Source organism: Heterodontus francisci, chromosome 17, assembly GCF_036365525.1.
Source record: "Heterodontus francisci isolate sHetFra1 chromosome 17, sHetFra1.hap1, whole genome shotgun sequence".
Taxonomy (NCBI): Eukaryota; Metazoa; Chordata; class Chondrichthyes; order Heterodontiformes; family Heterodontidae; genus Heterodontus; species Heterodontus francisci.
The window spans coordinates 66,979,427-67,007,144 of record NC_090387.1 but is presented as its reverse complement, the minus strand read 5'-3'; the positions used below and the strand labels follow the sequence as shown (position 1 = coordinate 67,007,144).

Sequence of the window (27,718 nt, the reverse complement as noted above, 5' to 3'; positions counted from 1 at the left end):
CCTTCTCACTTTCTACCTCCCCCTCTTCCTACAAGCTGCAGATGGTGTAAACATGCAACTCTTACCTATGCCTGTGTCCCTCCCCACCCACCCACCAAGTCACCGTCCTGGGGGAATGGCAGTGATTCCGTGGAGTACAGACCTGCTGTCCTCTCTCAGGAAGATGACATTCATCCTCCCACTTCTGCCACTCCACCTGTGCCCTTGCTGTTGCCTGTCAGCCAGCCAGTCCAGACTGCTGCAGCCTATACCAAGATGGTACATTCCGCAGCCAGGGCTTCCTGCAAGGACATCGCCAGTCTCCCCCAGAGAAAGTCAGCAGCCTTCCACCAGCTGTGCTGCAGCCACTCAGTGGCACTGGGATAGGCAAAGGCTCACGGAAGACAGGCACTAAGGGAATGCACAAGGATGATTAGTTGACTTTTGTATTCAATATGGGATGATTTCATTTATAAATTCATTTTGTGATGATTATTTTGTGTTGGCTTTTATATTTGTATTGTGGCAAAGCAGATGCTGTGACGGTCAGTGACAGAGGGCAGGTAAGGTGTGGGACTGTTGGTGACTGGGAGTTGGAGCTACAGTTACTGGGATTGTACCTGGCTGAGTTTTCAGGCAGCTCAGCCAGAAAGGGGCTGTCTTGGTTGCTTCCTCCTTCCTCCACCTCCTCGTGCTCCTGCTCACTGTATAGCTGGTAACAATGGCTGTCCATTCATGATGGAGAGGTTGTGCATCATACAACAGACCACCTGGAATCTTAACAACTACTCTGCCGTGTATTGCAGGTGTCCTCCAGAGTGATCCAGGCAGCGGAAATGTTGGGCTGAATTTTATGGGCCCTGTGGGGACGGGAAAGGAGTCAGGGGGGCCCATAAAAATGTGAGGGATGACGGGGAATGGAGTGCCTATCGTATTCCCAATGCCTTTCAATTTAGTCCGGGGTGGGGAAAGCTGAGGATGGCCACCCTACCCTAGGCCACTTGAGGCTGTTAAGTGGCTAACAGGAGCAGGCCATTTGGCCCTCGAGCCTGCTCCGCCATTCAATAAGATCATGACTGATCTGTCTGTGGATTTAACTCCACTTTTCTGCCTGCTTCCCATAACCCTTGACTCCCTTGTCAATCAAAAATCTATAACTCAGCTTTGAATATGTTCAATGACCCAGCCTCCACTGCTCTCTGGGGAAGAGAATTCCAAAGATTCCAATGACCCTGAAAGAAGAAATTCCTCTTCATTTTCATCTTAATTCCCTAGATTACCCCACGAATGATCACCTCTCATTCTTTTAAACCAATAAATATAGGCCCGACCTGCTCAACCTTTCCTCATAGGAAATTCCAGGAATCAACCGAGTGAACCTTCTCTGAACTGCTTCCAATGCAAGTAAATCCCTCCTTAAAGGCCTCTTCCCGCTTCCACCTCAATTTAATGGAAGGCAGAGGGGCCTGCCATCGCGTAGAGATGCGTAGCAGGGTTTGGGAGGGGGGTCTCTCCTTTGGGGCAATCCAGGGCCCCTTGTGGCGATTGCCAACAGCGCCCCCCCCCCCCCCCCCCAACCACCCTGGAAGACCCTCAGCACCCCCACCCATTTGCCCGGGCCTGCCTGAATAGCCCCAGTGACCCCAACCCCACTCACCTATCCTGGGGTCTTCATCACTCTTACCTGCAGGGCCTCCTGCAATACCGGCAGTGGCCGCTGCTTCCACTGGCCCTCCGATTGGCTAGCAGCTCTGGAGGTGGGAACTCATCCCCCGACGGTTAACTGCCTGCCTGGAATGAAATAGCACCAGGGGCCTGACGGAGGGCCGAGGCAGTGTCTCCCCTCACCTTCTGGCCCACCCTGAGACCACTGTAACCGGAATAAAATCCAGCCCATTGTTTCAGTACACCAGTGGTCTGCTCTATCATGTTTCATGTGGCAGCATGGCTTTTGTTGCATACATGCTGTGCACATGTGCATAGGTTGCACACTGGAGTCATGAAGCATGTTGTCAGCAATATCCCTTGTCACCCAGTAGCCACCCTTTGGTTCTGCATGGTGGCTCAAATGCAGCTGGTACAGCAGACTGCAGCAGAATGACGGTATCATGACTGCAGCCAGGATTCCAGGCATTGACTTGCTTGATGTGATGTCAATGGTCAGACACCAGCTGAACTTTGAGGGAATGGAATCCCTTTCGGTTCTAACACATGGTGGAGTTGACTTGCTGTCCTTGGCAAAGCGATGTGTGTGTAGTTTATGGCACTCTACAACATAGGAAAGCCTGAAATTCTAGCAAAGCCCCATTCTTGCTCCACCCCCCGCTCTCATGCTCACATCTCTGTCCTGGAATTGCTGCAGTGTTCCAGTGAACATCAATGCAAGCACGAGGAACAGCATCTCATTTTCCGATTAGGCACACTATAGCTGCTGGACTGAACATTGAGTTCAATAATTTCAGAGCATGACGAACCCCCCATTTTACTTTTATTTTCAGTTATTTTTTATTTTTTCTCTTTTTTATTTTTTGTGCTTATTTTATTTTAGTTTGTTCAGTTTGTTTCTTCTGTGCCTACCCACTGTTTTATTTCATGTTTGTGCTTGTGGTTGTTCAGTTTTCAGTCCATTAACACCCTATCTGTACTAATGCTTTGTCTTTCAGCACACCATTAACATATTGTCTGCCTTTGCTCCACGACCTTCTGGTCAGCTATTCTGTGACCTTGTCCTATCAACACAGTCTGTTTTGTTATCTCTTGCCCCACCCCTGCTTTACTTACTTAAAATCTTTTACATTTCTTATATCTGCCAGTTCTGAAGAAGGGTCACTGACCTGAAACGTTAACTCTGTTTCAAATGCTGCCAGACCTCCTGAGTATTTCCAGCATTTCTTGTTTTTATTTCAGATTTCCAGCATCCGCTGTATTTTGCTTTTATTCTTGCTTCACCTGCTTGTTTCTTTCAAGAGAGAATGAAATGTAGTTAGCAGTTATTGAGTAGAGAACCTCAGTGGCCTCCTTTACACAACAGTGAATGGCAAACTGGGAGATGTTGTAAATATCTGCAGCACCAGCCTGGAAGGAGCCAGATGCATAAAAGTTCATCTCCGTGGTCACCTTCACAGCCACTGGCAGTGCCATCCTTACATTACTCTGAGCTTGCAGTTGTGGCTACAGCAGGTGACAGATTTCAGTGAGGCCATCCTTACTGAAGTGCAGACATTGCCTGATATTCCTCATAGGTTCACATAGAAGAATGCCCTCTTTCTGAGAGCCCTTCTCACTCTCCTACACCCTCTTCCAGCAGCTTGTTCTGCTCTGTGTGGCCTCTCCAAGTCCTGTTATATTCCAAGGAGAGTGCCTACTAGTGCACCCATGCCTAGGAACAACTGGTTTGTGAAGGAGCCTTGAAGTCAGCAAAAAGTCCTTCAGTATCTGCCACACCACTCTCTGACAACTTTTGCAACTTGAAACAACTACAGGAAGCACCAAACAATTGTAGAATCAAAACAACAGCCAGGAGCAATCTATCAACAACTAAAATAAAAGCAAAATACTGCGGATGCTGGAAATCTGAAATAAAAACAAGAAATGCTGGAACCAGTCAGCAGGTCTGGCAGCATCTGTGAAAAGAGAAGCAGAGTTAACGTTTCGGGTCAGTGACCCTTCATCAGAACTGACAAATATTAGAAAAGTCACAGGTTATAAGCAAATGAGGTGGGGGTGGGGCAAGAGATAACAAAGGAGGTCTAGATTGGACCAGGCCACATAGCTGACCAAAAGATCACGGAGCAAAGGCAAACAATATGTTAATGGTGTGTTGAAAGGCAAAGCATTAGTACAAATTAGGTGTTAATGCACTGAATATTGAACAGCAACAAGTGCAAACCTGAAAAAAAACAGTGGGTAAGCAAACTGAACAAACTAAGATGAAATGAAATAAATGTAAAAAAAAAATAGTAAAAAATGTAAAAAAGAATGTAAAAAAAAAAGGAAGAAATAAACAAAAGAAAAAAAATTGTAAAAAATGTAAAAAGGAAAAAGAAAAAATAACTAAAAATGAAAGTAAAATGGGGGGCTGTCATGCTCTGAAATTATTGAACTCAACGTTCAGTCCGGCAGGCTGTAGTGTGCCTAATCGGTAGATGAGATGCTGTTCCTCGAGCTTGCGTTGATATTCACTGGAACACTGCAGCAATCCCAGGACAGAGATGTGAGCATGAGAGCAGGGGGGAGTGTTGAAATGGCAAGCAACCGGAAGCTCAGGGTCCTGCTTGCGGACTGAGCAGAGATGTTCCGCAAAGCGGTTACCCAGTCTGCGCTTGGTCTCCCCAATGTAGAGGAGACCACACTGTGAGCAGCGAATACAGTACATTGAATACATTGAAAGAAGTACAAGTAAATCTCTGCTTCACCTGAAAGGAGTGTTTGGGGCCTGGGATAGTGAGGAGAGAGGAGGTAAATGGGCAGGTATTACACCTCCTGCGATTGCAGGGGAAGGTGCCATAGGACAGGGACGAGGTGGTGGGGGTACTGGAGGAGTGGACCAGGGTGTTTTTTTAAATAGCACTGCTGGAGTGTGGGGGGAGGGGCCCTTCCTGCTGCTGAACACATGTTCAGCTGTGTGGGGTTAAGAGAGGGCGTTAGCTGGAGCATTCAGCTAAAATGTGGCACTGCTGGTGCTGAATCACTTCACCATCTGCCTACCCTGCATACTTCTGGCAGATGTTCACTTTGTGTGTGCCAATGCCCTCACTGATACATTGTCTTGTGTGCTCTAAGGACACTCATAGTGACCAAAAAAGGGCACAAACAATCCCAATTTTTTGCCCGAGTACCACTCTCCACCCCCTCCCAACAACATATTGAGAGGCAGAGATTTAAATCTGTATATAATGCCTAATGGGGCCAATGTTCTGAGAGTTTAGCTGCATAACCCAATTATCCCTACATTCAATATTGCTTTCATCTTTCCGATGAGACGTTGAACCGAGGCCTTGTCTGCCCTCCCAGGTGGAAGGAAAAGATCCCGGAGCTCAAGGCTCGTGTTGAACAGCAAGGGAGTTCACCCAAGTGGCTGAGCCAATATTTATCCCTGAACCAACACCTAAAACAAATTATCTGGTCATTATCACACTACTGTTTGTGGGAGCTTGCTGTGCGCAAATAATCTGCCGTGTTTCCTACATTTCTTAGGACCTCAGTGAGACTGTTAACATTAAAACATGAGATATGAAGTCCCCAGACCAATTTAAAGAATTACATGACAAGATTTCATGTTTTATGACTTTTATTATAACAACTAAACAGAAACCCCCATTAACTAAATAGTACTTTGTAAGTAGCTTATACCCAAATTACAAAGAAAGGTATTTTCTTTACTTAGTAAAACACTTGAAAATCTCACACCACACTTATACATTAAACTGTCCTTTTTGATGGTGAAAAGTCCCAAACTCCTCCCAGTTGCAATGGGTTGGATCTCCCAGACCTTTCTCAAAGTCAATGTCCTCTTCACTCACTTCCCTCAGCACTTTTGGCCTGGACATCTCTGAATAAGGCAATTCCTGGTGATCCAGTTGGTCTTTTACTTCTCCACAGGCCTTAATTTTCAAAACAGGTTCAAGTCTTTGCAGACTTTCGCTGTGTCAGTCTTCCGAGAGCAGATGTTCCCTCTCTCTCTCTCTTGAGGCTACCACCACTGATTGTTTTCCTTACGGCCTGCTCTGAGGCTGTCACTGCTAGTCTTCTGTACAGCCTGTATGCCTTCATAAAATCTGTTAAATTTATCTGGAAAATATGCAAAATCCAGAAGTCTGGTTTCAGCAGCACCACCTAGCCCTTCCATTGTTTCCAGGTGTTGGCAACTGCTATGCCCATTTGCATCCTCAGAATCACTGACTCCTTGTTTATGATCTGAAAGTCTGGGAGGGTGAAACCCATTGTTCCTCAGGTGTTACACCCCTGCAGATTCTGCTTTCTCAAAAAAAAGTATTTGATCTGTATTCTCTGTTGTCCAGGTAACCAAGATTTTTGTCTTGTCTTTAAGAAGAGTTGATGTGAGGTCACCTGACTTCTCTGACTCCATCTTAAACTTTTGAAGATCTCAGTTTTTAAAGCATAATCACGTTACAAAGTCCAGCGTTCATAACACATGACCACAGTGACTACACTTCAAAAGTACTTCATTGGCTACAAAGCACTTTGGGATGACCTGAGGTCATGAAAGGTGCCTCATATATACACACAGAAATTCTTTCATCCTTTGGAGCAATATCTATGCTGGAAATTGTCTATATCATGGAGAATGATTGAATGGAATCTCATTATGAATGCCACATACTGAGGGATGCATTAGTTGTAATTATAACCTTGGAAAAGATGTATATTTTGTTCTGAACTATGCAAATTATCTAGTGAGCCTGATTCAGTGAGTGTAATTGTTCATCACCGATGTCCATGGAGATAACTGACTTCTGAATTCTGAATTGCGGAATAATTAAATAGTTACTACTGATTAAATTCAGCAACTGAGGCAGAAATAGATCATAAGTCAAAAATAAAAATACAAGATGGCCATACCTTACTCCCTTCCCCCTCCCACACCCATGTAACTGCTTTATCTCCAGTTTGGAAGTGTTGACAACGGAAACGTTACTTGGGTGAGTAAAATTAAGCAGAACAGAAAAGGGTGACGTGCCAGTTTTGGTGGCCTTATCATGGCTTTGAATGTGAAACAGTCTACGTGCTAACAAGTATGACAACAAATCGATAAACTTTGTTCAAGGCAGTTTTCAAAATTAGCTATATATCAATGCTCATAGAAATAATAAAGTTTTATTCTGTTTTAAGATGAAATTGATGATAAACAGAACAAACTGCAACTTGAGCAGCTACAAAGAGAATTGAAATTTATTTTGAGGATCTTTCTGTATAGGTTTACATCTGTGACTTTAAGTTGGATTACCATTAAGTAAACAAAGGGTGTGGTCTATTCTAGGGAAAATGCCCCAACAATTTCCTTCAATATGTCCTCAAAATGGAGTCAGTTATCAGATGTCCTTCCCTAACTGGACCTGTGTTGGGGCCCTTTGTGAGTAAGGACCTGAGAATATAGGGAGGAAGCGAGTGACTTGGATGTCTAAATTTGGCGTTCTTTGGTTTGGAGGGAAATAAACTGTGAAAGGTGATTGACACTAGAAAGATACATGAACTCTTTTGAACAAGTGCCACTCAGATTAGCCAATAGAAATGAAGAGCATTCTTTACAAATTTAAGAATACCTAAGATATCTTTGGGTGTTCACATGGAGCTGCACCAAAAATAAATTGGTATTTGGGATTGTACTGGGACCCTCACAGGGCAGAGGGTCTGTGGCAGGCTGAAATGGACCTTCTCAAGATTTCTGCAAAATCTTTTGAACACCCCACCCTCTGGCCCAAACCCAGTTAATCTTCAGGCCTTGGAGCCTTTTGAACCCTGCTTTCCAGCAGCACCCAGAAGGCTTCGATACCAGCATAAGACCCAGCCAAAGGACCGGCCTCCACCAGAACTGTGCCTGAGCCAAGCCAATGACCGGGGCAGGAAACTTAAGGACACATCTCCTCCAATGGGTATAGCACACCTGAGGAATAAGTACAAACAGGGCTGGTTAAATTCTTTATGGTTCCTGTGCTTTTGGAAGCATGTAAAGTAGGTTAAGTGTAAGAATTGGTATTCTAAAATGGTACATTAACTGTCAACTTCTGTAAACGGAGACAGACTCTCGGTGTATTTCCAGCATTTTCTGTTTTTACTATAAATATCCGGAAGGTTGCTCAGTTACCTTTACGGAATTCAGGGAGACATTCTGTATGACTTTACTGGAGCTGATTACATAATAGGATAGATTGCACATGCTTCATGAAACAAGTGAGTTTAAGGTGCTGCCAGGCCTTTAATCATTGTACGCTTTATGTTCTTACATTTTACACATCATAAGCATTGTAATAAGAATCTTTCTGTTCACTGTTCACATTGAAATTGTAGGAAGTACCAAATATAGGAAAATGTGTGTCTCTAACTCAAAACAATCAGTGGAATCTGCTGTTGAGAAGTTGTGGAATTGTATCACGAAAATGAATGAGATCATTATGGATTTGTACACATCAAGTAATCGGGAGAAGACTCAGAATCATGTTAACTTTACAGCACAGAAGGCCAAACAGAAGAAGGCCATTTGGCCTATCATATTTCTTCCAGCTCCTTGGCCTTATATCATCATCTGCTACAAATGATTATCAGCTCTTCCATTAAACGATTTTATGGTCTCTGCTTCTACTTCTCGCCGTGGCAGAGCATTCCAAACAAGGAGTTTCTCCTTGCCTTTTTCCTAACTCTGTTAGACTAAGCCTGATTGATATCTTACCCAAATCCGAGTGCTGAGACCAATTGTTACACTCAAACTGTAGTCACAGCTAAGACTAACTAACTTAGCAAAAGCAGTGATTGAGCTTGAGAACTTGTTGGTTTGTATGATCCAGTACCATGCTGGACATTGCAATTATTAATTGAGGAAGTTTACATTGAATTAGTCAGTAGCTATTTTAGTCATTGGTAAGATGAATAATTTCTGAGTTATTACTTCTTGGAATGAAGAAACCATTGGGGCATTTTAGTTCTTACCAGGATATTGACTTGCATATGTTTCTCATGATTGAATTTTTACCAAACTATTAACTTTGGTATGATTATTTATGAAAATATGTCCAGATACAAATTAGCATGTAAATATTCTGTAAATTGAATCATTCTCATTCCTTGCAGTCGAGGTGCTAAGTGAAAAGGAGCAACAGAATGAAGCATTAAATGAGAGAGAGCCATGTTCAGCCTCCAGCAGTTCGTCAACCAGCAGTACGTTGGAGAGGGAAGAAAGGGGAGACAGACAGGCGGGCGATAATGGGACAGGCAAGAAAGATTGCATCTTTTAGTATCCGTTCATTCCCCAAGAGCAAACTGTAGGAACATCTGCTAATAGCAGTGCTACAAACAGAAAGGATATACATTCCTCACTAAACAGCGAGAAATGTTATTTCTGAAAAGATAAATAAGATGGTGGTTTACCCCCACCCCACCAGAAAAACTGACTTGACTTCCTTTGTTAAATAAGGAGAGAAGTGTTGGAATCCACTTGGCTGCTTTTTAAAGTATCCAGATGATTTTTGATCTGATCAAAAGAACTCTGGGCTACTTGCCAGACTACACACTTAGTTTCTACTCCCTTGCCTGGGGAGAGTAAATTACTTGTAATTTGAAGTTTATGTAAAAAAAAAAGTAAATTGTTTAGATCAGATGGTCACGTTCTTCGCTTGGTGCAAAACAAATGCTGTACCCTGTTTAGTTGCTGATCACTTTGTTGCACAGCACTGTGCACAGAGTGAAACTTGCAGTAAAACTTCAAGTTCACTTTCCCTGTGTTGATGAGTAGCATCATTTTGCTTTCTCGAATTCAGAATGGTGGCTTGCGGAAACTCAGGGGTTTGTTCCAATGTTGGACACCACAGAAGTAAGCAGATTGCTTTACTGTTACCATGGTTTTGTCTTTCAATTTGAAACGCTAATTTAAAGAAAATAGTTGCTGAGAAATTGTTCAATCATTTAACTGGCTTACTAAATCATGAACAGGGCATTATTAAGTTTTATTCAAGTATTGATGTTTTGTTTGGGTGCAGGTCGGTGCATCAGCCGCCAGTCCAGTTTGGATCAGTGCAGTGCCATCTCCAATGACAAGAAGTTCATGCTTGACATGCTTTATGCAAAAAACAAGGTCAGCAGCTTCCAAGCAACCAAGGAAGAGGGCCTTACTGCAAGTGAGACGAAATTGACAGAAGAGGCTTTTGTGGAATCTACGGAGAGTCTGATCAAACGTTTTTCCAGGCAGGCCAGCCATCAGAATGAGGAAAGCCAAAGAAAACCTGAAATTGAAAGCATCCCTGGGAATGTAAAAGCCACATTGGAGAAATTTGCTGAACCTCAGATCAAGGCTTTGAAGGAACAATTTAGCATTGAGGCTGAACTAAATGAGAAGAATGCGGAAATAACAGCCATAATTACGCCAATGAAGAAAGACTCTGAACACATGTGGGATCAACTAGAAGCAAGTCCAAGAGTGCTGAAGATCAAAGACTTAGACTTTACAGATCTTCGTGAGGAAGAGGACATAGATGTATTAGATGTAGACTCTTCCATGGTCAAGACAGCTGTTAAACATGAACATTCTCCTCCTCCTCCTCCATCATCACCTGGTAGTCCAATGGTTCCATCTATCCCACCACCTCCTCCACCGCCTGGATGTCCACCTCCCCCCCCTCCACCACCACCACCACCACCACCACCACCTTTCGGACAACATTCTGGCCCTCCTGTACCTCCCCCACCTCTGCCTGCTAACCTGTCACCTTCCCAAGGTGCAGACTCTGCATTAGCAAAGAAGAGAAAGACTGTCAAGCTCTTCTGGAAGGAACTGAAGCAGCCAGAGGGCCCTTTCAGGAGCTGTAAATTTGGCCGGGGCACTGTCTGGGCTTCGCTAGATAAAGTGACTGTGGATACCACTAAATTGGAACATCTGTTTGAATCCAAAGCTAAGGAATTACCTGCAAAGGTAAGGATTAACTTGCCTATTGATCATTTAAGAACTAAGGAAAGAAATTACTCCTATTACATATGTAAGCATTGCATGACTAATTTATAATACCAGTTCCAATTTAATGAGAATGTGCTTTCTGTTGAGGGAGGTTATGTCTGACCAATTTATTGGATTTCTTTGAGGATGTTACAGGTCTGTTGGATATGGGTGAGATGTCAGTAGATGTTTACTGCCTTGATTTCAGAAAGACATTTGACACTGTCTCTCATAATAGATTGATTCACAAGATGCATGGCCATGGGACAGATGGCAATGTATTTGACTGAAAGATGGTCGGCAAAGGGTGATACTGTGAGGGGGAGATGTCAGAGCGAAGTCCACAGGGATCAATGGTCTCATAAATGATTTAAAGAATGAAATACTGGCCACGGGCCTAAATTTACAGGTGACAGTAAGTTGGATACTGTGCCCAAGATGCTAACAAATGCGCAATAATCCAGAGACTGCAACAGTGGACAGAGGGAAGGCAAATGGAATTCAACACTAATCAAGGTTAGATATGAGATTAGATGGAAATATGAAGTACAAGTTATATGGTAATGTGCTTGAGGTAAGAGAGTAGGAAAGAGACCTAATATTGTTAAAACTGTTTGGCTTACACAGGAGTTTTTTTATAAAGTAAATAAAATGTTGAGATGCATAGCTAAGGGTGCATCTTATAAGTCTCAGGGAGTGATGTCCAAGTTATAGTGGCCTTGGAGGGACCAGATCTGAAGCACTTTGTTCATTTTTGCCACTTTGTCACTATAATTGAAAGGATGCAAGATTTTTGGAGGGAGATGTTAGACGTTTTGGGTCTGTTATAGAAATTCTCTCAGGTTCAGTGGCCCTGGTCATTCCAGAATTTACTAGCGCTGTTCAATATCTTCTTAAATGACTGTATCCTGGAATGGGGAAGGGGGTAACAATGCATCCGCCCGTTACACAAATTGGATTCTGTATCCCTCGTGTGCCTTATGGACTTCTCCAATCTTCTGGAAAGTGGACTGATATACAATTAAGTGAGAAGAGGCCTGATGCAAGTTGCCAAGATGTTTTATTTTGCAATTGCTAAGTAAATATATCGAGCAACAGTTACAGCAAATTTCACTTGATCCAATTTAACCTGTCTCCCTCCTTGCAAATAAGATAATTAACAAACCATGATGCTGTCTGCAGGTTAGTGGGTTAAATATACTTGGTTTTGGTCAGTTTTAGCATTGAATCATACCATGGTGTACATTGACCCTAGTCGGTTCTATTGTTAAGGTAACCTGCTTGGGCCTCTCTCAGCAGATCTCACCAACGGACCTTCAGTATGTGTGTCTTTTTTCCTTACTCCCTATTCTGCAGGAAGGTGGAGGCTTGATTGCTGACCTCCTCACTTGGGATTGGGCAGTAGGGCTGTCAATATAACTTGCATTTTGAAACCATCTTCATGCAAGGATCAATAACAGTGAACATTCGACCTCCCTAAGGTACAATTGTTTACTGAAAGCATCTGATACAAGATAATAACTTCCCCATTATTTTTAATCCTCATGGATACGTGTTTCAATGACTGTTTATTAACATACCAATACTCTCTTTGTCCCAACTGTTCCAGCATCCAGCAAGAGTTCTAAACTTTGGTGAACACACTTTTATATTAAAGTTTTTTAAAAAATTAATCTTATCCAAATCCTTCTTGGGGAAAACTGGCTGAAAATCCCAAAATGCGACATGAGGTCTATGAGGGCTGAGTAATGAGGAAAGATTGTCCACACAAGGTTTTTATTCTCTTGAAAGGGGGAGAATGAGGGGCCGCTTGATACAGTTAATTATACTGGTATAGATCCACACAAAAAAGATCCCAGAAAGTTCATAGTTAGGATTCAAAGACAAGACATGTCGTATAAAGTTATGGATGCCAATGCAAAATAAGAAATTGAGGCAACTTGTTTTTCCTTGTAGGATAGTGTTAGATTGTCAGAAAAATTACCAGTAGGGATGGTGGAATAGAAAACCATGACAGGGTTAAAAAAAGGATAGGATTAATTCCTGCCTGTGAAGCACTATTCATCCAGAATCAGCTCAGGAACCTGATAGTTCATGAAAGTGGGCTAGATAGATCAATAATTTTCTCCTGCCCAAAACAATGCCATGCTACTGTCATGTATTTCATTGAGAGTACAGGAAATTATCATATTTAGGTCACGTGAATGGAGCCCAGTGCCAGCTGATGAAGATTCAACAATGAATAAGACAATACAGTGCTTGATCCAGATAAAGTTGCTGACTTTTTCCAGTCTTATTCCACTTGGTGCAAATGCATTGCCAGGTTTATTACTATGTTATCGTGATATGAGATGTTCAAGCTGTATTCTCTCAAAACATGTCTGGAAAGGTTTATTGTGATGGTTGGAAAAAATGCATTTTTCTCGTAAGAAAACTTAATATTTCTTACCTGCTGTTTGACATTTCTGAGTAATCCAGCAGATGGGTTAATTCAAAAATTGCATCATTTTGAGTTGTCTCTATTCAGAGTATTTCCCTTGTACAAACCTCACCAAATCTGATGTAATTGTTGTGCTTGAATTTGCCTTGCTTCATCTCAGTCACGTTTCCTATAGTCTGCTGTACCATGGGCAATCTCTCCAGATTTCTTTCAGACCCAAGGGCATTGCAAAGTGTAGTCTATCTTCTATATTTACCACCAGAGGAACTGGGAGTCAACATCTGAATAAATTCACAGTATAATTCCACAAAATTGGCTACTTAATTTTTTTGGCAATATATGTGTATATTTTTCTGTATAATGGCATTCTGATGCTTTTTTTTTAATAGACTATATGCAAGTTTAGATTAATTGGGATGAAGGTTACAACTTGACACCAAGGTCAGAAATAATTTGTATTCAGTCTAATTTTGGTATTAGTATTCCAGTAGTTACTTAGAACCACAAGGCTGTAGTCGCCCTTTAACACAAATGTCTAAAATGTTGTCACTGCATCTTGAGTAAGGATGGTCTGTTCTGCCCATACCCAGTGTTATATTCTGGAAAGCCAGGTGGTGAAGGACAGAACTGGAGCCAATCTTTTTACACTTTTACAAGCATTTATTTACAAAGAAACACAGTACAAGCATGCACCTGCGAATCAAACAATCACAGTTTCAATCTGTTCCTATTTATAGGAGCACAAGTGAATCCCCAGTTAAAATCCACCAGCTGTATAGAATTAAATATAATTAACACCAAGGACAGGCACAATAAAGCTCACCTTTTCAAAACAATACCAATTTTTTATTTCCTTTATAATTCTGCAAAGTATCATCCTTTAAATATGAAATTTCTAACTGTAAGGAATTGCAGTACTAGTATTCATCTTGCTAATGGCACTCTCCATTATTAATCTGCAAATGCTACAGCAACTTCACGCAAGGGCAGATATGAGATTAAACATGGAAATTCAGAAGTTGTTGTCTGAGATGCACTGCTCCACCATTAGCTTTGCAAAAATGGCATTTTGTTTACTGCCTTATCATTGAATTGCTTTGAAGGGCATGAAGTTGCTGTACTTGCACAGTCATTACGAACTAAACTCGTCATGGAAAATTAAGTTTTGTCCACTTCAGTCTAATTACCCTTTTACTGACATGTTAATTGTTAATTACTGCCAGTCAACCTCATTGGCACTGAACATTAATTGTTGAGATTTTAAAATTTTTAAATTAAAACTTTATTTTACTTTTCCTTTCTGTCCCTCTTTTTCTCTCCATCTCTCTCTTGAATGAGTATTTATTTCCCTCGCTCTTTATTTCTCTTTCTGAACCTGATTTGACATTGAATTCACCCACTTTAATTTACACATGCAACTCAGTCCTTGGTGTGTTAGTGTCACGATCCTTCAATCTGATTATTAAGGAGATACACTGTTGCTTGCCCCGTTCACTCAGGACCCAGATGCCCAGATTCCCTCAATGAAGCATCACCAGCTCGCACTTTCAGCAAGTTGCCACACAAAACATTTTAAAACTTAAACATACAAGGACAAGACTAACGGCAGACACTGTTACATGCCCTGCCACAGCAAATTATGGTCTATTGTGATTTCCATAACAGAGTGCTGTTAATAAAAATTAGATTGACACAAACAGCAATATAAGAAATTTATAGTCAGATATGCTAAAATTCAGTACCATTGTACATGCCTGTCCTTTTTCTCTTTTCCTCCCTCTTCGCTAAGCACCATCTAATGATTGGATTCATCTGTATTGACGTGGGAGATCTTGTTCAATCAAGTAATTGTTTGGGCTTCCTTTGTGTATCTGTTTCTCTGCTCTTACAACACACCTCCCTGGAACCTGCACTTTTGTTTTTATTTTTCTGTCTGGCCCATTAGATGTGGGAGGCTCAGCTTACTATTGTTTGACACTGAGTTGATTTGCTTAAAGGGCTATCGGATTTCCGGGCCTGTAGGGCCATTCGTTTTCTCCAAGATCAGCAGCAGCACGAGTATCTTTATCAATGACTACATCCTCAGGGAATAGCCACAGAAGAATAGCTTCATGAAGGTTGTCCATTTGAATATGCCAATCTCCATTCCAGGGCTCCCCCACCCCCACTCCCCCAGCTTTCTTCCAGGCGTTTTCTGGACTCAGGAGATAGACCATTAGCACATCCTTGCCCCTTCTGCATCCCCAGCAGATGTTGTACTTCAGGTTTGCTCCCTTAACCATTGTGGACCTACATACATTCAGTGAGTTAATCTCTTAAATTGCAAGAGTGAGGTACCTTTAAATTTACACAGTTTTCATGTCATTTGTTTTAATGCCACCTTTAGTGGACTGAAAAAAATAAAGGCTTGCATTTATGTAGCACTTTTCACAACCCCAGTATGTCCCAAAGCATTTTACAACCAATTAAGTATTTTTCAAGCGTAGTTACTGTTGTATTGGAGGAAATGCAGCAGCAAATTTGCAAACAGCAAGGTCTCACAAACACTAATTTTATAATGACCAGATAATCTGTTTCGGTGATGTAGGTTAAGGGATCAATATTGACCGGAACACCAGGGAGAACTCCTCTGCTGCTCTGCAGATTGCATCACAGGATCTGTTATGTCAACTTGAAAGGTTGGGCAGGCCTCAATTTAATATCTCATCCGAAAGATGTCACCTCCATCAGTGATGCACTTAAATGTGAACCTAGATCATGTGCTTAAATCTCTAGATTGGGGACATGAACCCATGACCATCTGACTCAGAGGCGAGAGTTTTACCACTGAGCCATGGCTGACACATGGTATTTTTTTAATATTTTATTTAGAGATACAGCACCGAAACAGGCCCTTCGGCCCACCGAGTCTGTGCCAACCATCAACCACCCATTTATACTAATCCTACACTAATCTCATATTCCTACAACATCCCCACCTGTCCCTATATTTCCCTACCACCTACCTCTACTAGGGGCAACTTATAATGGCCAATTTACCTATCAACTGCAAGTCTTTTGGTGGTGGGAGGAAACCGGAGCACCTGGTGAAAACCCACGCAGACACAGGGAGAACTTGCAAACTCCACACAGGCAGTCACCAGAATTGAACCCGGGTCGCTGGAGCTGTGAAGCTGCGGTGCTAACCACTGCGCCACTGTAATTGGTACATTGATTTCTCCCTCGTTACAACATTACTGACTGTGTGCTTAATATACTGTGTTGCAAAGAAATTGCAGCATCTTATGGTACGTAAACATTTGAATCATCATACTGAAATCACAAAACAATGTACAATAGTAGCATGGCACCAGATCATACCCAGATGCCAGTGTGCTGTACCACAGTGTAGGTTCAGTGAGCCTGCAATTGCTGATTCAGTGAGCTGCTGATTTCAACCATCCTGCTGTGGGAAGGTACCAAATGGGGATCAAAAACTTCTTCATTAGAGTGAGTCACTGGTCTGCAGTTCCCCAAACACCCTGCAACAGTGGTCAACCTTGAGAGGTTTGTTGCAGAGGCCTTGGCTAAGGTTAGCTGCCCATAATCCTACTGCCTGAGCAGGGAGGAGATTATAACTAAATAAACAAAGCAAAGTGCTATGTTGGCTAACATTAAAATAAGACTGCATTTTCTGCTGTGTGATTTTGCTGGCATTATTAGCGAGTACTACCTAAAAGGTATCCTCCTGAACTTGTCAGTAAAATGAAAGAAAACTGGGTTACACGTTGACGCACACACTTCAATTACTGCACTGCAAATACGTCTTCATTGTTTGAATCATTTCCTGTTTATATTAGGAAAGGTTTTTAAAGCCACAACATGGAATGGAGATCTTTCTGATGCATTATTTCAGGCCCCTGGAGGAAATTAAAATTCTATGATTTCTGGTCCCAAGTATGCTCAAGGAAGCAATAAGATGTCATAATAATTACTCCCAGACTTTATAATTGTTTTAAATGTTAACCAATTAATCTTTTATAGTGCTCGAACGAATTAAAAGAGCCATATCAAAATAATAAATAAACTTAAATAATTTAGAAATTCCCTAGTTCCTAGAATGGTCCCACAAGAAGACAGGAACACAATAAATAGGAGCAGCATTCGACCATATGGCCCATCGAGCCTGCTCTGCCATTCAATATGATTATGGCTGATCTTTGGCTTCAACTCCACTTTCCTGCTCATGTGCCATATCTCTTGATTCCCTAGAGACCAAAAATCTCTCTATCCCAGCCTTAAATGTATTGAACAATGGAGCATCCACAACTGTCTGGGGTAGAGAATTGCATAGATTCACAACCCGTTGAGTGAAGTAATTTCTCCTCGTCTTAGTCCTAAATTATCAGCCCCTTATCCTGAGAATGTGCCCCCGTGTTTTGGATTCCCAGATCAGCAGAAACAATCTCTCAGTGTTTACCCTATCCAGCCCCTTCAGAATCTTGTATGTTTCAATGAGATCACCTCTCATTCTTCTAAACTCCAGAGAATATAAGCCCAATTTACTCAGCCTCTTATCTTAGGACAACCCCCTCATCTCAGGAACTAATCTAATGAACCTTTGCTGTACCGCCTCCAATGCAAATATATCCTTCCTTAAATATGGAGACAAAAACTGCACACAGCACTCCAGCTGTCACCAAAGCCCTATACAATTGTAGCAAGACGTTCTTATTCTTGTACTCCAATCCCCTTGCAATAAAGGCCAACATGCCATTTGCCTTCCTAATTGCTTGCTGTATCTGCAAGAATCTGCAAAAAGAATCTAATCCAAGGAAACTGATGTGCAGGGAATTGTGAGAGATGAGAGCCTACCTGCATCCTCTCCACAATGCAGCTTGTAATTGTTTTGTTTGAATCTATTCAGCAATAGTGGATATTGATGGCGAATGTAAGCACAAACAGTGAGTCCATTTTGCAGCTATAAGTTTAAGGGTGGCCCAAAAGTACAACAGCAATTGCGCTTCAATTTTTTTTTTTAAATGGCACAAGTTAACTTCAAAACGGTGTTGCTGTTTTAACTTTTAGAAAGGAGGAGATGCCAAGAGGCAAGGATTAATCGTGCTGGACCCAAAGAGGAGCAATGCGATTAACATAGGTCTTACAGTATTGCCACCAGTACATATCATCAAAAATGCCATCCTCAACTTTGATGAATATGCAATCAACAAAGAAGGCATTGAGGTAAGGGATCCAAACTTGAAACTGCAGCCTCAGGTTAGTATGTGTACATGGATTTAGAAAATGGACAAGAACAGAAATGGGAACATTAGGTTATAAAAGTTGCTTGCTCCACTTAGACAATTTTAGTTCACCACCCTCCTCCCCCCACCCCTTCTCAGTGTCGTCATGTATCAGTTAGTACTTCAATTCATGTTTTATATGGACGCACAAAATGGATGGGCAGGAACAAACATCTAATCCATCAAGCCTGCCCCACACCATGATGGCCAAAGCATCATGACTAAACACTCCCTCGTTGCACACAAGCACCCCTTGCAGCAATGCACATGCTAAGTTTCAATCATACATCAAACTAACAAAGTTAAATGCAAAGAAATCAAATAAAGTTTAAACGTTATAGCGCTTCTCCAGCAAAATCATATTTTCACCAGTTTTACTGTGTGACGCTCAGTTGTTTTTATAACTAATATCTACTGTTGCCTTGGAAATTCCAGAACATTTACTGCGGCAGTTACCAAGCTGGCAGCACTATGTGGAAAACAATCAATGTGTTTTTTAAAATAAAAAATACAGACAAATGTGACTAAACATGGTGTGCTGGCGAGAAATTCAGCCAGAAATTGTTTATTTTTTTGCATTAAAACTAATTTCACTGCTGATTTATATTTAAAAAAATACATCAAAATCTGCCAAGCCAATTAATAGTCCCCTGAGCAAAACAGGATGAACATAGTCCTAGTGGTTTTCCTTTGGTTTATGCTAAAAAAGAATTCGCCCTTGGAAATTTCCCCCCATATTACTTACCATTCCTCATTGGGAGATGGTAAGGATTAACTGGATCAATCAGTGGTTTCCTTTTTCTTCCTCTCTCACTACCCTCTGGGAATATACCCCGATACAGGGAACCCTCCGTGATTCTAGTTCCGTATATCTGCCAGACCAATTATCTGGCAGAATCTTAGGAGGACAAAGTCTTGCCTTTGCCTCATAGATGTAATCGGCCAACAACAATCTCTTCCTGTTGGGCACAAGTCAACCCTACAGCCCAAAAAAATTAAACTAAATTTACGTTGATTGTATTGTGCTTATCTTCATTCCTGTACCTCACATATCAAACACGTACAGCCAAAATTGGAGACTCAATTATCTACTAATTTCCATTATCCTGCAGAGGAAGGGAGGTCCATCCATTAGGGAGCCACTGTAATCTGACTGAGACCAAACATTTAGTGAAGAACCTCATACCCTGTTTATAGATATTTTTATATTTTCATCATCAGTAGAATGGTGTTCACCTCCAAGTGCCATTCTTCCTTGCCTATTTTAGTTGGTGCTGTCACTCCTGATGAAGGCTGGTTGGAAACTGGAGGTCTGTTCATCTCGTGGCTAAAAGGGAGGTAATCCATCTCCATGTGTTTAGCTTTAAACCAAGACCCAATGGCAGCTCTGGTGACCAATGAAAATCTGGGTCTCCATAGATTTACGATAAAGTGTGACATCAACAGTAAGAGTGTGGCATGTTAGCAATCACAAGCTCTTATAAAATTACATTATCATCATACTGGTACACCAGCTCACTGCAAATGATTTTAGATTTCCCTGATCCTCCAACAGTGTACTGCTGGGGACTCTTAGTTACTTTGGTTATCAATTCATTCTCAAAGTATACAGTGAATGTGATTTAATGGGGACATAATACATCATTGACACAATTCTGATTAAATACACTCATTTGGGAACATAGGAATAGGAGTAGGCCATTCAATCCCTGAAGCCTATTATTCAATTGATACCTTCATTTCCCCATCTTGGCTCCATATCCCATAATGCCCTTACCTAACAAAAATCATATAAATTTTAATTTATATAACTTATTTTTGTTAAAAATAAGCTTTGTTTAAATTAGTAGGGGTTCATTTTGGAGATTAAAAGATATGCAAGTTTGCATTAAAACATTTTGGAACAGTGGAGCTTGATTTTAAATTAATATGTTCAAAAAACAAACCTACTATTTTCAATAAGTTGAAGGATGACATTTTCAGAATAGTTTAATAGTTTTTAGTCAACATGTCAAATGATTATGCTGTTTGTGGTTTCCACTAATGACCCCCATCACCTCCCCATCCTGTTTTCCAACAGAAAATCTTGACCATGGTCCCCACAGAAGAGGAGAAGCAGAAGATCCAAGAAGCTCAGCTGGCAAATCCTGATGTTCCCCTGGGTACAGCCGAGCAGTTCCTTTTAACTTTGTCCTCAATCAATGGGATCACAGCCAGGTTGCAGCTGTGGGCTTTCAAACTAGACTACGAGCTCATGGAAAAGGTGTGAATTGTCAAAGAGTCTTTGTGGTACATGGCTAAGGCATGTTACAGCTTTTAAAAGAAATATAATCTCAAATATATAACAACTTGATTTTCTGCAAGGTGGACTGGATTTTGTGCAGTGTATAGAATTGAAAACCATTTCATCGTGGAAGACAAATAAATACATATTTTGTTTGTGTGTAATATATATATATATATATATATATATATATAATATATGATTCAAAGTTAACAGCAGGAAAATGAAATGCAATTTCTTCACATTAATTTGCAGTAGTGAAGGATCCAAACCTTGGTATGTTCTGGATAGTGGGGCAGATAATGGGCAATATCCTAGATGCTGAAACTTTTACTTGCCATTTAAGAGGAACATTGAAATATTTGAATTGACATGCATGTGATAGTCAGTGATGCCAAAAGAGTCCACAAAGTACATATGGAACATGATATTTGATCTGCCAGTTGGATCTTATTCTTTCTCGGGATGTGGGTCATCACTGGCTAGGCCAGCATTTATTGCCCATCTCTAATTGCCTTTAAGAAGATGGTGGTGAGCTGCCTTCTTGAACCACTGCAGTCCATGTGGGGTAGGTACACCCACAGTGCTGCTCGGAAGGGAGTTCCAGGATTTTGACCCAGCGACCGTGAAGGATCGGCGATATAGTTCCAAATCAGGATGTTGTGTGGCTTGGAGGGGATCTTGTACGTTGGTGGTGTTCCCATGCATCTGCTGGCCTTTGTCCTTCTAGATGGTACAGGTCGTGGGTTTGGAAGGTGCTGTCGAAGGAGCCTTGGTGAGTTGCTGCAGTGCAAGTTGTAGATGGTACACACTGCTGTCACTGTGTGCGGAGGGAGTGAATGTTGAAGGTGATGGATGGGGAGCCAATCAAGCAGGCTGCTATGTCTTGGATGGCGTTGAGCTTCTTGAGTACTATTGGAGCTGCACCCATCCAGGCAAGAGGTGAGTATTCCATCACACCCCTGACTGGTGCCTTGTGGCACTGGTGGATAGGCTTTGGGGAGTCAGGAGGTGAGATACTCACTGCAGAAATCCCAGCCTCTGACCAGCTCTTGTAGCCACAGTATTTATATGGCTGATCCAGTTCAGTTTCTGGTCAATGGTAATCCCCCAGGATGTTGATAGTGAGGGATTCAGCGATGGTAGTGCCATTGAATATCAAGGGGAGACAGTTAGATTCTCTCTTGTTGGAGATGGTCATTGCCTGGCACCTGTGTGGCACAACTGTGATTTGCCATTTATCAGCCCAAGCCTGGATGTTGTCCAGGTCTTGCTGCATCTGGACATGGACTGCTTCAGTATCTGAGGAATCGCAAATGGTGCTGAACATTGTCCAATCATCAGTGAATATCTCCACTTCTGACCTTATGATGGAAGGAAGGTCATTGATGAAGCAGCTGAAGATGGTTGGTCCTAGGACACTACCCTGAGGAACTCCTCCAGCGACGTCCTGGGACTGAGATGATTGACCTCCAACAACCATAACCATTTTCCTTTGTACTAGGTATGACTCCAACCAGTGAAAGTTTTCCCCTTGATTCCCATTGACTCCTGTTTCGCTAGGGATCCTTGATGCCACATCAGTCAAATGCTGCCTTGATATCAAGGGCAGTCACTCTCACCTCACCTCTTGAGTTCAGCTGATTTGTCCAATTGGATGTTCAACTTTAAAGTTCATGACAATCAGGCTTATGTTTTTAGTTGGGTACTATAATTCAAAAAGATTGTGAATCTAACTACTTGTTAAATCTATATTCTTTCAAATGTTTCATATTGCTCACTTAATACATTACTGACTAATTCTCTTCAAAATTGGCTCTAAAGTGAAGATTTGCACTTAAACTTCTGAAATCAAAGTTTTAACTTTTTTTTGTTGTAGGAAATTGCAGAACCGTTGTTTGATTTGAAGCTTGGAATGGAGCAGCTTGCAAAGAATAAAACCTTTAAATCGCTTTTGGCAACTCTACTTGCAATTGGCAATTTTCTGAACAATTCTAGTGTAAGATGACATTTTCTTTTCATGGTGATGGTATTACTGATTGAAACCCTCAGACTCCATGATTGCAGTTTACATTTTAGGATGTTTTCCCCCTAGGCCAAAGGATTTGAACTGAGTTATCTGGAGAAAGTGTCTGAGGTGAAAGATACTATTCAGAGGCAATCTTTGCTGTATCATACGTGTAACCTTGTGGTGGAGAACTTCCCAGACACAACAGACGTGTATTCAGAAATTGCAGCAATCACACGATCTGCTAAGGTAAGTACCAGGAAGGCACACATCATGCTGAGTTTTGGTGCAGGATGACAATGCTGCGAAATTTGCTCTTTTCTCCTTCATGCACTCAGTGGCATCAAATGTTCCCAAGACATGATTCATAGAGGTTAGGTAAACAGTAGGTTCCAGCCACACTCCTCCATCAGTGGTTTAATCCCACCTCAGATGCACATCCACTGCTGGGCCAACATGGTAGTTGATTTATAATCATATTGATCCTTGTGGTCAAGGCCTTTTGTGCATCCCCTACTTCCTTCGCCCTACCATTGGTGGCTGTGCCTTCAGCCATCTCCGTCCTAAGCTCTGGAATTCCCTCCCCAATCCTTTCGCCTCTCCACCTCTGTCCTCCTTAAAGACACCACTTAAGACACCTCTTTGACCAAGTAGATGGTCACCTAATGTCTCCCCCGTTGTCTCAATGTCAATTTTTGCCTGATTATGCTCTAATAAAGCACTCGGGATGTTTTAAAGGCACCTTATAAACACAAATTGTTGTTGTCACTGCACTGCAGCTGGTGCATGTCCCAGTGCTGCAATTCTCAGCTCATCAGTACATACTGCAGTTGGACTTGCATCTATGTGGTATGTCCCCTAGTGTTCCTATACTTCTGACAAGGCGACAATGAAGAATTAAAGCAGAACCGGTCAAGCTCAAACATGAAAGCAACAAAATCTCCCTCCTGCCTCAAGATGGGTGAGCTGAGGCTAAAATGCCATTTTATGAAAATGACTAATTGCTTGTTGTTAAAGATTTTGTAAAGTCCTATAGGACTTAGGAGCAGGAGTAGGCCATTCAGCCCTTCGAGCCATTGGGCTCCTCGATAAGATCATGGCTGATCTGGTTGTGGTCTCAACTCCACTTTCCTGTCTGTCCCCCGCATTACCCTTGACTTCCTTGTCTATCAAAAATGCATCTAACTCAGCCTTGAGTAAATTCAATGACCCAGCCTCCACTGCTTTCTGGGAAAGAGAATTCCACAAACTAACGACCCTTTGAGAAAAGAAAATTCTCCTCATCTCCATCTTAAAAGGGAGACTTCAATCTAATCTCTCCCACAAGAGGAAACATTCTTTTGGTATCCACTCGATCAAGTTCCCTCAGGATCTTATATGTTTCAGTAAGATCACCTCACATTCTTCTAAACTCTAATGGGTATAGGCCCAACCTGTTCAACCTTTCTTCATAAGATCAGCCCTACATCCCCATAACTATTTGAATTTTAGTTGATCAGCAAAACCAGTGTGAGAAAAGGTCTGTGTTGTTGCAGTGTAAAAACAGCATAGGATAACAACCCATTAGAAAATAGAATTTATCTTTCCAGGTTTAAAACAAAATAGAATTGGTGATAAGTTGGACTGTCTTGTATATTTTGGGTCTTTACAAGTGCAGAGGGACAACTTGAACAGAATTAAAGCTTTCTCTGTTTACACTGACAATTTAATAAATCTACTGGATGGGCCAATTTGATAGTAGCTGCTACAATTCATAACTTACGCTGCCGATTTATGTTTCTTTTCTGCTTTAAACTGCATGGGTGTCATTTGTGATGGGGAGCTGTTTCTAGGCTGCTCTTGTCTGTGTTCACAGATTGACTTTGATCAACTAGCAGAAAGTCTGGTTCAGCTGGAGAGAAAATGCAAAGCTTCGTGGGATCACCTGAAGGTGATAGCTAAGCATGAAACAAAGCCTGTTTTAAAAAATAAAATGACTGAATTTCTGAAGGACAGCACAGAAAGGATCATAATCCTCAAAGTGGTACATCGTAGAATTATAAACAGGTCAGACTTCATTCTCAAGATTCTGTATGCTTGCCAGGATTTATAAAATCAAAAATCTATATTGGTGAGACTCCTGTACAAAATGAAAACACATTCTATAAATACAGTTAGTATCCGTCAATGAACTAGCACTGAAGTGTTTATCCACAGGCTGCTTCTGTTCTCCTCAGTTGCTTTTCTTTCCTCCTGCTGCGATATGTATCAGAGTAGCCTAGAAACATTCAGAGTAGGCCATTTAGCTCCTTGGGCCTGCTCTTCAATTCAATTAGATCATGGTTAATTTGTACCTCAACTCTATTTTCCCACCTTTGCTCCGTATCCATTGCTATCCTTACCTGATAAAAATCTATTGATTGCTCTCTTAAATTCCAATTGATGCAGGATCCACAGCTTTCGGAGCAAAAAGTTCCAGATTTCCACTATGCTTTGTGTGAAGAAATGCAGCCTGAATTCAAGCCTGGGGTCAGATTCTCCGTGTCTCTGTTTATGTCTCTCTCTCTCTCTCTCTCTCTCTCAGTTCATAGCCCCGCTCAGTGCTCAGTGAGCACAAAGTCATCATAGTATCCTGTGCCACGATGCATTAGAACTTCAACCCACTGCCTGCACGTAATTTTATCTGTTTTGATAATTTAAGTCACAAACAAGTGTGTTAGTTTTAGAAATACACAGGCTGTACTTGTAGCATTTCCATAAAATGTTATTTTTAGCTATTGCTGATTCCAACCTTCTTCTCACAGCCACCAACCGTCCCCCCCACCCTCCCTCCCCACAACCATCCTCAACAGAAGTATTGTTTGTTTCTGATGCCTATGACTTGCGAAGAGTGCGTTCAAGAATTAAGAGACATTCTTGCTTTTTCCTGAGCAACAGATGTTGTACAATACAGTTGTAAAAAACAGAGAAAAGCTTGTAGCTATCTTGTAACGTTTTAGATGTGGTACAGAAACCATACTGCCGAACCTGAAAGGTTCACTTCCAATCATTTAACAACAAATATCAAGGACATGGTGAGTAACTGAGCCATACAGAACAGGGAGATCTCTGGTAATATGTTGAGTCAGCTGAGCTTGCTCTGAGTGGTTGTACGGACACGACAATCAATAAAGCATTGCTCAGAGAAAGGAAAATCAGCCAGAGTTCCCACCCTTGATCGCTGGCCAGCAATTCATACTGGAATTGCAGCCGTGATGCTCCCAAGTTTGAACAGCTCACTGATACTCCCTGTCAAGGCTCGTCATTTGGGTGAGCCACTGGAGGGCAACCAGCATCCATGAAACTACCCCAGCAAAGAATCAAGGTCTTTAGGAGAGGAGGAGAGATAATGGTGAATGGGTGGGGTACAGTAGCACAGTGGTTATGTTACTGGACTAGTAATCCAGAGTAATCTAATGATCTGGAGTTCAAATCCCACCAGGGCAGCTGGGGAATTTAAATTTAATTAAATAAATCTGGAATAAAAGGCTAGTTTCAGTAATGGTGACCATGAAACTACTAATTGTTGTAAAAACCTATCTGCTTCACTAATATCCTTTAGGGAATTGAATCTGGCACCTTTACCTGCTCTGGCCTACATTGGACTGAGGACCCACAATAATGTGGTTGATTCTAAACTGCCCTCTGAAATGGCCTAGCAAGCCACTCAGTACTATTCAAGAAGGCAGCTCACCACCACCTTCTCAAGGATAATTAGGGATGGGCAATAAATTCTCGCCAGCGACACCCACATCCCGTAAATGAATAAAAACAAAGAAAATGTCAAGCACAATAAGTTTCCAAGAAATTAAGGATATTTCAGGAGAGTGTGCATGTAGCAAATTCATTCAGAGGTTTCCAGGCCCAAAAGAAAACTTGCTCTAAAACCACCTTTTTAAGACTCTTGCAATTTCTTTTCGAAAGAGGTTCTGTGGCATTATTGATTCTTCTGCAATGAGCCAGATATAGACTTGATTGCATTTTGGGGAATAAAAAGCTTTTTTGGGAATGATGCAGCTGCTGCACTAACAATCAGTGCTGCGGAGCGGGGGCAGGAAGGGATGAGCCTCCTTCAAGCAGTATTGATTGGCAAAAGGGTTTCAGTGCCTCCCAGGCATGTGTAGAGGTTTCCTAGCACCTTCTGGTGGCCCATTACAGAGATCATTTGTGGTAGTTCTGTGCCCACCTCGGCAGCCATAAGGCACGCCAGATGGGTAAAAAAGGAAGCAAAAATTACAGAAGGAGGGGAATTTTTCTGAGGAATGAATTTCTCTATGAATTAGAGAAAGTTTTAAACTTTTCAAAAATATTTTAATACTACATGTTTCCAAATATCATTGGGTAAAATCCAGTCCAATCTCATGGGATGAAAAGTATCGCACCTCTGCAGTTTCTAAAGGTCCGAGGTGAAAGTAGCCTGAATATGCTCACCCCAGTTTCTAGTCTGCTTGGGCCCGTGTGCACAAAACTGCCCCCAAATTCAGGAATAATTGGCACTAACTTTGCAATCTCGCCCAAAGTTGAGAAATGTAACACTGCCCCAACCTCAGAAAAGTGTATCGAGAGCAGGTGTCCAGACAGGGGAAGGTTTAAAGCTGAAAAGTGCCTGAAATGCAAATAAAAGTGTTCCTTTTGTCAGCATTAACATCCCTCACCTTGGTGAGCACAGTTATTCTCTATGTTTGCCCCCTCTTCCACAACTAAAAAAAGGGTTCAAAAAGTGAGTGGAGTTTGCAGAATCATAGCAGAAGATAAAAAAAATTCCAACAAAAAAACTATGAGCAGCCCAGTGACGACAGAATTGTTTGGAACTGTTGACAGTCTGAAGATTAAACTCAACAAAGGCCAGTGCTTTACAAAAAACAACTTGTGGTCGCTGACTCTTAGGCCCCAGTGCATTGCAGAGCCATTGCCAGTCAGCAATTTATTTCACAAAAAACTCCTGTCCCTGACACACATCCCTACTTAATCAGCATTGCTGTCAAACCAGTCTAAGAAAACACAAGCACAACACAAAATGTCAGCGTGCATTCTTGTTCTTTGGTGC

General features: G+C 41.7%; 1 protein-coding gene across 5 annotated transcripts in view; it reads left to right on the top strand.

The window, feature by feature from the left end:
* Positions 1 to 27,718, top strand: part of fhod1 (formin homology 2 domain containing 1) — a 386,223-nt gene that overhangs the window by 329,169 nt on the left and 29,336 nt on the right. For all 5 annotated transcript variants that reach the window (XM_068049567.1, XM_068049568.1, XM_068049569.1 and 2 more), the window contains 7 exons: positions 8,785 to 8,925; positions 9,690 to 10,618; positions 18,147 to 18,302; positions 20,442 to 20,624; positions 22,525 to 22,644; positions 22,741 to 22,902; positions 24,509 to 24,699. In XM_068049567.1, the coding sequence (XP_067905668.1) occupies positions 8,785 to 8,925; positions 9,690 to 10,618; positions 18,147 to 18,302; positions 20,442 to 20,624; positions 22,525 to 22,644; positions 22,741 to 22,902; positions 24,509 to 24,699 (1,882 nt within the window). The remainder of the gene's footprint in view (positions 1 to 8,784; positions 8,926 to 9,689; positions 10,619 to 18,146; positions 18,303 to 20,441; positions 20,625 to 22,524; positions 22,645 to 22,740; positions 22,903 to 24,508; positions 24,700 to 27,718) is intronic.